The following is a 12,192-nucleotide window of genomic DNA, read 5'->3' as shown; positions in this document are numbered from 1 at the left end:
TGATGTTGAGTGTCTGTGGCTTTTCCAGGTGCACGGTGCAAGCTGTCAGTAGATCTACTATTCTGGGGTCTGGAGGACGGTGGCCCTCTTCTTACAGCTCCGCTAGTCAGTGCCCCAGTGGGGACTCTGTGTAGGGCCTTCAGCCCCACATTTCCCTCCCACACTACTCTAGCAGAGGTAGGGCTCTGCCTCTGCAGCAGATGTCTACCTCCACAAGGGCCCTGCCCCTGCAGCAAACTTCTACCTGAATATCCAAGCATTTCCATACATCTTCTGAAATCTAGGCAGAGATTCGTATACCTTAACTTCTTGACTTCTGTGCACCCGCAGGCTCAAACAGCATGTGGAAGCTGCCAAGGCTTGAGGCTTGCACCCTCTGAAATAAAAGCTTGAGTTCAACATTGGCCCCTTATAGCCATGGCTGGGATGCAGGGCACCAAGTCCTGAGACTGCACAAAGCAGCAAGGCCTTGGGTCCAGCCGATGAAACCATTTTTTCTTTCTAGGCCTCCAGGCCTGTGATGAGAGAAGCTGCCAGGAAGACCTCTGACATGCCCTGGAGACATTTTCCTCATTGTCTTGGTGATTAACATTTGGCTCCTCCTTACTTATACAAATTTCTGCAGCCAGCTTGAGGTTCTCCTCAGAGAATGTGTTCTTTTTTTTTATCACATTGTCAGGCTGCAAATTTTCTGAACTTTAATGCTCTGCTTCTTCTTTAAACATAAGTTCCAATTCCATATCATATCTTTGTGAATGAATGAAACTTAATGCTTTTAACAGTACCCAAGTCACCTCTTGAATGCTTTGCTGCTTAGAAGTTTCTTCTGCCAGATGCCCTAAATTATCTCTCTGAAGTTAAAAGTTACACAGATCTCTAGGGTGGGGCAAAATGCTGCCAGTCTCTTTGCTAAAACATAGCAAGAGTCACCTTTACTCCAGTTCCCAACAAGTTCCCCATCTCCATCTCAGTCCACCTCAACCTGCATTTCATTGTCCATATCACTATCAGCATTTTTGTCAAAACCATTCAACAAGTGTCTAGGAAGTTTCAAACTTTCCGACATCTTCCTTTCTTCTTCTGAGCCCTCCAAACTGTTCCAGCCTCTCCCTGTTATCCAGTTCCAAAGTTGCTTCCGCACTTTTGGGTGGAAGCACCCCACTCTACTGGCACCAGTTTACTGTATTAGTACATTTTCACGTTGCTGAAAAAGACATACTCCAAACTGGGTAATTTATAAAGAAAAAGAGGTTTAATGGGCTTACAGTTCCATGTGGCTGGGGAGACCTCACAATCATGGCAAAAGATAAAAGGCACATCTTACATGGCAGCAGAGAAGAGAAAATATGAGAGCCAAGCAAAAAGAGAAACCCGTATAAAACCCTCAGATCTCATGTGACTTATTTGCTACCATGAGAATAGTATGTGGGAAACTGCCCCCATGATTCAGTTATCTCCCACCTGGTCCCTCTCACAACATGTGGGAACTATGGGAGCTACAATTCAAGATGAGATTTGGGTGGGGAGACAGCCAAACCATATCATTATTAAAGTCAATGTTTAGGGGGTGGGTGCAGTGGCTCATGCCTGTAATCCCAGTATTTTGGGAGGCCAAGGCAGGTGGATCACTTGAGTCCAGAAGTTCGAGACCAGCCTGGCAACATGGCACAACTCTGTCTCTACAAAAATTACAAAAATTAGCTAGGCATGGTGGCGCACGCTTTAATCCCAGCTACTTATGAGGCTGAGGCAGCAGAATCGCTTGAGCCTGGGAGGTTGAGGTTGCAGTGAGCCAAGATCACACTACTGCACTCCAGCCTGGGTGACAGAATGAGACCCTGCCACAAAACAAAATGAAATGAAAAACAAAAACAACAACAATAAAGTCAATGTGTAGGTATTTACATTTTGGTAATAGACTGCTAATGATTATCTTTCTATTCTTCCTTATTTTAAATGTTGGTTATTAATAGGAAATGCAATAGTTGTTTTTCTTATATAGATTTGTTTTTGTTTTGTTAATCTTTAATAACAAAGGAGTTATTTAAAATATCAGTAGTTTTATTAAAAGGACTTTTTGATGGATTTAATTATGCACAACAATATATGCAGAGTTTTTTCTTTCAGGGTTTTAGAAATGTTATCAGAAGCTCTTTATTTTTTGCCTCAGTTTATCTTATACATCTAGGAGACTTCACTCATTGGTTGTTAATTTAATTGGCTCATGTTGAGAGACTTACAAGGAACTTTGTTTTATTATTGACTTTTTTTTTGTTTGTAATTCTGAGCTCTTATTGCTAAAGGGAAGATCATTTTAAAGCCTTACTTAAACCTCTCTTTGGCGACACTTTCTAGAGTATGAAATTTTTTCATTTTCTTTAATCTGACTTCAGCTTATCAAAGGTATCTTGCATAACCCATGAGCTGCTGTATCTCATGAATTTATCCTGTATTAGTGAACTTTCAGAGAATCTATACTGAAGAACAGTTGTACTTAAGAAAGAAAAGAACAAGTATTCATTGTTTAAAACCTGAATCTTTCTATTTTTTGCAGTCAGTGGCTTCTAAGTGGAAAAATTTTTAATGGAATTTTTACACATTATTATGGATTATACTTGCAGCTTCTCTTCCTGTTCCTTTCCACTAATGAACTTTATTTTCTAAGCTGGAAAATAAATAGAATTATGTACAAATAATTTTATGACTGCAGCAAATTTATTGTTTATTATGTTCAAAGGTTAGGATGTGAGACCAGAAGTTAGAAAGCATTAAATCTATCATGTGAACAAAATAATTGAGAAGATTAGAAATAATACTAAAGATACTATTTCCTGTGTTCCTGCAATCTTATAAAAATATGATTCTAGATTTAGGCTGCAGAATATGAATATGTGAAAGATATTTGTCCACTATACAGAGAAGTAATGATGGCCCCAGCTGCCCATCTGGAGTGGCTGCTGCAAAGATGCTGCAGTAGGGGAGGCATGGCCAGGGCTGTGTGCTCTATGGAGCAGGCGGGATCTGGGAACAGACAGGAGCCCCACCTTCTTCCAGGTTGGTGGGGTTGGAGCCCCATGCTTCCAGGAGCAGCTGCAGCTGTGGACCTGGGCATCCCTACACTCTTGGGGGCCTGGGAAGTCCCCCTACCCCAGCAGGCTTGGAAGTGCCTACTCCTGCTGTCTGACCTCACCCTGCTCCCAGTGCCTGCTCTGGGATGGAGCGAATCTGTGGCCAAGCCTGGGCACTGTTGTGACCTGGCTGGGTGTGCACACACTCAGGGTGGCACTGACATGCCAGCCCCCTGCTACCTCATCCCTTTCCAGACTTTGGGACCAAGGAGCACTGGAGGGAGGCTGAGGGGGTTGGGCTGAGGGCAGCTCCACATGGGCCTGCAGGTGACCCTCCACAGAAACAGCCGGGTCACCTGTAGATGACATGATTGGTGGCAGCAGGAGGCAGACAGGCTCATGGGTGGAAAGGGGCAGGTCCCCATTGACGCCCTACCTTCAAGACAGGGATGGCCTACAGCCTCAGGGCCGGGCTGTCAGTTCCTGTTGGAGTTCACAGTGGGAGTGAAAACTTATGGTGCTTTTTCTGGACCTACCCTTGGACCAATCAGCACACACTTCCTCCCTTCTGAGCCCATGAAAAACTTCAGACCCAGCCAGACTCACACAGACATCAGACTACCAGCTGCAGGAAGAAGCTACCCAATTTGAGTCTCTTTGACTCCTTGGGATGATCTGCCTGCAGAAAGGAGCTACCCACTCTGGGTTTCCTGAGTGCTGTTCTGCTGCTCAGTAAAGCTCCTTTCTGCCTTCCCACCCTCCAGTTGTTGGTATACCTCATTCTTCCTGGACATGGGACAAGAACTCAGGGCCTGCCAAATGGCAGGACTGAAAAAACAGTAACACAAACAGGGCTGAAATGTGCCCACCCTCCACCTCCTCCACTCCCCACATTGTGGGCAATGAGAAGGAGAGAAGAGCTGTGGCCCTTTGGGGAGCCCACACCTACAGGCTCCCTGAGCTAGGCTGTGACACCCCATTTGGGGGTCTGCAGTTTCTGGAGTCTCCAAGCTTTTGGGTGCCACTGTGTTCCCCTCTTCCAGACACAGGTGCCCACAGTAGAAGCCTCTTGCTGTGCATCAGATCCAGCCACTGGCTTGCCCAGAGCCGGTGCCTGTGTTGGTGCCTGGAGCTGCCCACCCTGCTACAGCAGCCAGTGTGCTTGGCTGTGCACAGTGGCTGGACTCCGCGCTCACTTGTTCATGCACCACTTGCTGTGCTCCGCATCTGACTCGCCCTTGGCAGGTGTGGGATCTGTGCTGGTAGTGCATGGTGAGCGTGGCCTGCCAGGTTGAGTCAGTGGAATGAGCCCAGCAGGCCTGAGCAAAACTCGGGTAATGGCGCCACCAATCACAGAGGTTTCTGGCTGGAAAAGTGACACACAAACAGTAAGTGACAGTAGTGCTTATCTGCACTAGAGACAAAGTGTTATGAGATTTTTGACAAATAAAAATTATCCAGCATAAATACCCAGCCTCTATGTCTTTATCAGTGTCAGAAATTTTCATGTATAAGGAAGAGTGGTTCAATCTAATTATGAATATCCTTGGTAACTATGGTTACCATCCTATCAAAGATGACTTGCTGTATGGTGACTATATGACCAGAGTGTTTTGATATGCTGTTTCTGTGGGTTGCTGGAAAACAATTGCTTTTCCCTTATTGATAGAACAGCAAGAGTAATAATGGCCTCATAACAATCTATCTTCATATTCTTAAAAAATGGAGTCATGATAAAAGAAGGTTGGATTTAAGGAGTAACTGTATACAAAATGTCAACAGATTTAGGAATCACAGCGCTAATATTTTGTGTCCATAATGTAATCAAAACATATCAAATATGTTACAAATATCCTATTATCTTCTGAACAAAGCTTGCCCTCTGTTTAAAGATACTGACATTGAACATATCTTAGTTGATCAAGGTGAATTTTCTGACAACATTTACATAAAATTAGAAATAGAGTTGGGTTACTGAATATAGAACATATTTTCTTTTTGTTTAAAATGAGGATGACAGTATATATTCCTGAGCTACAATGGATCTTAAACACCTGCCACCACTAATACCACAGCAACAAAACAAACCAACAATAAACAAACATGTTGATTTCCTTGTTTGTATTGTGGTAGTTACCTTGTTCATTCCCACGTATCTGTTTTTTAGTCTTAGATTTTTAGTGTAATATTTTTTAAAATTTAAATATATAATTGAAGTTTAATGTACCTGGGGAAGAGTACACAAATCATACATATAGAGTGAGAAAATGTTATGAAGTAAATATATCCATGTATATGCTACCCAGATAAAGTAATAATACCTTACTACCTGCATCTTGGAAGACACCCTCTCTCAGCGCGTCAGAAAGTCGCACATAGTCACCACCCAGTAGTTCTGATAAATGGCATCATAAATCATACATAGTTGAAATCATACTAATTATACTCTTTTGGAAAAAACTGGCTTCTTCCTCTCTTTATGTTTATGGAATTCAAATCTTTACTTGCATGTAGCAGTACTTTGTTTATTCTCCTTGCTTCATTTGTATAGCTGTACCACAATTAACCTATTCATTCGATTATTTATTTATAAATTACTCAGTCTCAGGTATTTCTTTATAGCACTGCTAAAACAACCTAACACAGAAACTGGATATATAACATCAATTATAATTTATAAAGAAAAGGTTTATTGGGCTCATGCTTATGCAGGCTGTACAGGCATGGTATTAGCATCTGCTTGGCTTCCAGGCAGGCCTCAGAGAGCTTTTGCTCATGGCAGAAGGTGAAGCAGAGCCTGCATGTCACATGTGATGAGAGCAGGAGCAAGAGAGAGCAAGGGGAGGTGCCAGGCCCTTAAACAACCAGATCTTGTAAGAACTCACTATCGTGAGGATGGCACCAAGGAGATGGTGCTAAACCATTCATTGGAAATATGCCCCCATGATCCAATCACCTCTCACTGGGCTCTACCTCCAAAATTGAGGATTACAGTTCAACATGCGGTTTGCGGGGAACAAATATCCAAACTCTGTCATCCAGTGTTTATATGTGGGTACATAAGTTTCTAAAATTTTAGTTTTATTTCATCTATTTGTTTATGCTTGTACCAATGCTACATTGTCTTAATTAATGTAAAGAGTATATACTTGTTAATGTTCTTAGTGAAGATTACCTTTTTTTGTTCTTGACTCTTACATTTCCCATGAAGTTCAGAACCAGTTTTTAGTATCTACTACAAAAAATACCTCCTGGGATTGTTTATTTGAGTTATATTAAATTTTTAGACTAATTTGGGAAGAACTGACTCTTTATAATATGAATCTACCATTAAAGTGTTATATACCTTTATTTATGTTTTTTATATCTCTGTGCATGTGTGTATGTTGATATTTTTGCCTTGCTCATCTATTGTTAGCTTTATTTCTATTTATTTGGGACTTGTAGATAGCATTATAAAAATTAAATGTTTAAAGTTTCATTTTCTAGTTATGTATAGCCAATATAAGAACTACAACTGATATTTTATATCAATTTTGTATTTAGCAACCATGTTCAATTTTCTTATTTCCTATAGTTTAATCTGTAAAATTTTTGTATTTTCTACATATATAGCTATGTCATAAGCAGACACTGCTTTGTGGTTTTCATTGATTCTTCTACGATTATATACATTTAAAAGTTTTAGTACATCTTCTATTCTTTTAGTACACTAGAGCATATTAGACATATAAAAAGTTAAAAACCATGAACAAATTCAGAAAATATATTTTTAAAATCACTTATAATCCCATCCACAAGCCAGTTATTAAATTTGTGGTATCTCCAGACATTATAGTTTAACATTGGATCATAAAGAACAACATTTTAAAAATACTATTTCCATTTAGTAATATCCCATGAGCACTTTTCCATGACAATAAGTATTTTTCTGCACAAAACGTTACTAGTGAATGTATTTGTTTTCAAATATTTTGCTCTTATAAACAACACTGCATATAAAAGACTTGTGGATGGGCCTTTGGCTGCTATGTATGTTTTGGACATAATTTCCTTAGGTGAAATCCCTAGAAGTAGATGTTCTTAGTCATAATGTATAGGCTTTTGAAATTTGTTTCCAAATTGCCTTCTAGAAGTGCTGTGTAAATTCTCATTCACACCATAGTATACAAAAGTTCCTGTTTGCAAACACCCTGGCTTCTGTTGATGTTCACCCTTTGTTGTATGAAATGTTTTTCATTTTTTCCTATCAGCTGAAACTAAAACCCTCTAGCCTTTTATGAACTAGTGGTTTCATGAAAATGTTTTACCTTTTTTTAAAAAGAAATCATTCTCCTCACACTTTCTATTTTCCATTCCTCTTACCTTTTTCTTAAAATTGCAGGATTTTCAAATTAGAATATCTGATACACTTCTCCACATTTACACAGGAGAAAACAAGCTAGAAGATTAAGTGATTTGTCAACTACTGACCAGCTGACACCTTTCCAGATTGATTTCCCTGCATCTGATTAATCCCATTTTCTTTGAAAGGATACTGTTTTTCAAGATTTTAAAGAGGATTACTATTGTTTTTTGGTAGACAGACTAGAACTCATTATCTAATAACAGGATTATAACATAGTCTTATTTATCATGTTCTTATCTCTCATGACATTATATGAACAGAACTATCACTTTAACAAAAAGTCATCAATAGATTTCTATATAATAGATAAGTTGTAGTAAGCCATCAATAAATAGCAGTTCTTACTCTTATTTGAAATAAAAAGATCCTGAAATTATTTTATTATTACAGGTGCATGGCTATCCATTGATCGTGTATTCTATTCTTTGTAGATTGACAGTTACTTATACTTGTTCACTGTATTTTAAAAGCCATTCAGCTTGCAACTTAAGTGGTTTATAATTGTAAGGGTCGATAGAATATATTGAAAGATTTTTGGATTAGTGAAAACTTGGAGTTTAGTTGGCCTTTTTATTTTCTCTCTCTCTCTCTCTCTCTCTCTTCCCTTTTCTTCTTCCCAGGTCTCTGCAGCACCCTGAAATTTCTACATTTGTAAAACAATTTGCCATTGACATTTTCTCTCATTTGCTTCATCTCTAAAGGAAGAGGTAGTAGAAACCACCACTGTCTTTTTGCAGAAGTTTAAATAGAGGTGTGAAAATTAATGCTTTCTGGGTTCCCTTCCTCTCATATACCTCAGCAAAGAATGGTAGCCACTTAGTCTTAAGAAAGTTTAGAGCCTTAGTGCAACAGTTTAGAATAATCTAATTTTTTGTTTGTTTTTAAAGACTTTGTTGTTATACTCTATTTCTATTCTTCATTCTTGAAATCCCCTTCCCCCTACCTCTGTTCCTCAGCCCCACCTCCTACACAATAATGGGTGTTTTGCTGAGGTGATCAAAGGAGGGGAATCTGTTGTACAAACATTCATATATGAAAAGCTAACAAAATAATGCCCTGGCTTCCTAATCCCTATTACTACCACTAATTAAGATTCCAGTGAATGCCTCTTTGAATTTGAGGTTTATCACAAGTAATCTGACAAAGTTTCATTTACACAAGTACTGTGGAAATGTAGCTTGTCCTTTTGTAAATTGTTATTATGAAGGGGTACATTAGATTACAGTTTTCTTAAGTTCATACATCTCGTATAACTGGCTCTGGGAAATCACTGAGTGCTCAAAAGTTATGAATTGAATTCACTGTAAATGCTAGATTAGAATAATTTTTATAGTAACAGATGTGGAAGATGTCTATTTGGCCCTTTTAAAAAAACTTTATATGTTATACACAAAGTAAATATTGACAATTTGACCACTTTATGTTGTATACTTTATATACGAAACAAAAATGCTTTAACTTCTTCATACGAAAAATAAAATTTATACTGTTCTGAAGTCAGTGGTTCTCTGATCATATTTTTTTACTCTAAGTATCATGATCAATGTCCCTTTTGTGTGTTGAGTATTTGAAACTTTAATTTGGAAAAGCAAAATGTACTTCTTAGACATTAGTTTTATGGTAATTATAATGAAGCCGGACATAATTGCATGTTTATACTTCATTGTAAATCAACAGCTTCCTAATATTCTTTAAAGTGTTCCTTGTTTTTTTAAAACAGCAGCATTTTGTTAACCTTAATCAGAGCCTGACGTGTGTTTCTTCTAAATGGCATCTGATGTGGTATCTCTCCTCAGTTCTCTGTGGTTTCCTGTTTTTTTCATACATAGAGAAAAACTTTTTGAGGTATTAAGCCTCATATTTTTCTTCTTTTAATGGTACCTCAAACCTAAACTCTCTTATAAATACAGCATAGTGTTGTCAACCTGTCTCACCATTAATTTATGCCACTTCCCACAGACTGCTTCTCTGGAATCCCTCCAGCCCTTGCTGTGTATCCATCACCCAACTAGCATGTCCTTACATACTCCACTCTAGATTCTTTAGCATTACAGGTTTTACTTCTCTCCCTAAGGTGTGATCTTCAAAGACAAAGATGTTATCTTTATTTCTATAATTGTATTTCCCCAACAGTGCCTTGTTTTAGCAATGAGTAGATACAGTAGGCTCTCAAAGCATTGTCTCTAGAGCAGCAGCAGCAGCCTCAGGGAACATTTTATAGCTGTCAATCTTCAGGCCCCACCCCAATGCTACTGAATCATAATATCTTGGTTTGAGGATCAGGCTATGTTAACAAGCCTTTCAGATAATTTGGATGCATGCCGAAGTTTGATAAACACTGCTATAGAAGATTATTGAATGAATATCAAAGTTGTACCTTTATGGCGATATCTCATTGAGAGGATTGATACAGAATGGGGCCAGGCACAATTTAGTTTATTCTGCCTGAGTCTTGTATTTCAGAGATACTGGTAAAGGAAACCTAAGATTTAAATATTTGCTGTCTTATAAGAGGATGTTATCTTATAAGAGGGACGGCTTTTATGCTATTCTGTTGTAAAAATTGTAGTTTAAATTTTTAAAACTGAATGATTTCTTTCTTCTGCCGAATTAGGAATAGGCATTATTCTGAAGCAGGAAGGTTAACTAAGAAATGCATCCTGGGTGTCACTAATTTTCATGGTGGGAAAGAGGGTAGGTGAGTTGGAAACTGGTCAGATGGGGATAGGTTGAGAGATGTTTCCCTAGTTACCATTCTGTGCTCTTCTAAATTTTTTGAATCGTGTAACTGCATTACATGTTAAAATTTTGTTGAATGATATTTAGTCAAAATAAAGTAATAAATGTTGAATAAACTCCCATGATATAACCGTTGTGGTTGGTTTAAAAAATTAATTTTTTCTTTTGTATTAATATGAAAAGTTAGATAACATATGCTTTTCGTCTCTGCAGAAAACATCAGGGTTGTGGCAGAAATGTCTTGATGGCTTTCTACCTTAGCCTTCTTGAATTGGTTGATACATATTACTCATTTGTGCAATGAATAAAGGATCTCTATTATTATATGGACCTATAATCTTATGACTGTTTTTAGAAAATGAGAATTAAATCTTGATTCATTATTAAATAACCTTGTATACATACATGAAGAGGTCATGACACTTAAGACTTTGACCTAATACCTTTTTTTCAGATATGTTTCTATATCTATCTTGATAGCCTAGGACTGTTTGAGAGAAAATTAACTTAAATTTTTGTCATATTCTTAGCAAATGCAAAATAATTGAGTTTAACAGAACCCACTACATTTGTTCTGAAATATGAACAATATTCTCAAATATTTGTCTGGTAGTACAAATACAATTATATTAATTTTATTATTGAATTTTGCTGCTTCAAAGGGAGGTATTTCTTAAATGACACTTGATTCAATTATTTCCCTTTTTTTCCACCTTGCACAGAACTATCGTACCATGGAAAGTATTCAGACAGTGCCTTCATGAGGTCCACCAAATTAGCTCTGGTCTGGAAGCAATGGCTCTAAAATCAACAATTGATTTAACTTGCAATGATTACATTTCAGTTTTTGAATTTGATATTTTTACCAGGCTGTTTCAGGTAAGTTTATATTTGCTTAGTCTATCCATTCCCTTCTTCTCTCTCCCTGTCTTTTCTCTCTGTTTCTCTCTTTCACACACACACATATAAACAAACATATGGAAAATAGTGTCATTCCTATTAGTCTGTAATTTTATTGGTATGTTTGGTCATTGCTAAAAGTTTAGAGTGAGCCATTTGGCTTAAGTTTGGAGTATCAGATGCTGTGAGCCTGGTGGCTGCTTGTCAGCTTTGAGAGGATCCATCCAAAAGAGCTTTGTTTAAACTCTCTACTTAGTTTCTTACTTTATTTTGTTGATCTTTTAGCACAATGATGGATAGAATGCAACAACTGCAGGTGGGCATTTGCCAGCTAGATCTAAAATCTTTCCCCTTGCCTTCTGTGTTTATTAGGTCAAAAGGGAAATAGTAAACTTAGAAATATCAGACTGTTCTGTATAGGACAGAACTATGTCCTGTACTTATTTTGTAAATTGCTTTGCACATTCAACCATGTGTAATGAACATTTTTCAAAGTCAATAAATATTCTTCATCAGTTCCCTTGTCATATTCATTCAAAATAGTATGTCAGTATTAACAAAGCTCTCTTTTGAAAAATTTAGATCTTTTCCCACATTTTCTCTAATGTAAACAACTTTAAGATGAACATTTTTGTTGTGCTTATTGTTTTTCCTTTTAAGTTATCTTCCATAATTGTTTTCACATAGCAAATTAGAAGAAGGTAGCATTATATGGATACTATCATTTTCTTCTTTTGCATGCCTTAATGGAATTACCTTAAACATGAAGACTTGAAATTTGTGTTTTGAGTTTGACTCTGCCACTAAAATGTGTATCATCTGTGGGATTCAGTTCAAGTAGTCACAAAATAAAAATTTTTTGCTTAACATTTTTATGATTTGGTAACATAAATTATACAGTAAATGAAGTAAATTGATCAGACTGGGCTTACTTATATTCTGATATAATTTTTTATCATTTTAATCTGAAGTAACATTGATTCTCTTTGAAACATGCATTCAACAAATATCAGAGTATAATGTTGGTTTCATGTTTTTCGTGTTACATGAACTTTACTTCTCTGATTTATAATTCTG

The 12,192-nt window shown here is 37.5% G+C and overlaps 1 protein-coding gene across 10 annotated transcripts in view; it reads left to right on the top strand.

Annotated features, from left to right (window-relative positions):
• The window catches only part of CBLB (Cbl proto-oncogene B), a 214,463-nt gene that overhangs the window by 106,553 nt on the left and 95,718 nt on the right, over nucleotides 1-12,192 (top strand). For all 10 annotated transcript variants that reach the window (XM_063661584.1, XM_063661588.1, XM_063661585.1 and 7 more), the window contains exon 5: nucleotides 10,938-11,094. In XM_063661584.1, the coding sequence (XP_063517654.1) occupies nucleotides 10,938-11,094 (157 nt within the window). The remainder of the gene's footprint in view (nucleotides 1-10,937; nucleotides 11,095-12,192) is intronic.

Source organism: Pongo pygmaeus, chromosome 2 (assembly GCF_028885625.2).
Source record: "Pongo pygmaeus isolate AG05252 chromosome 2, NHGRI_mPonPyg2-v2.0_pri, whole genome shotgun sequence".
Lineage (NCBI taxonomy): Eukaryota > Metazoa > Chordata > Mammalia > Primates > Hominidae > Pongo > Pongo pygmaeus.
Note: the sequence above shows the minus strand (reverse complement) of the source record. Positions and strands in the feature narration are given on the sequence as shown.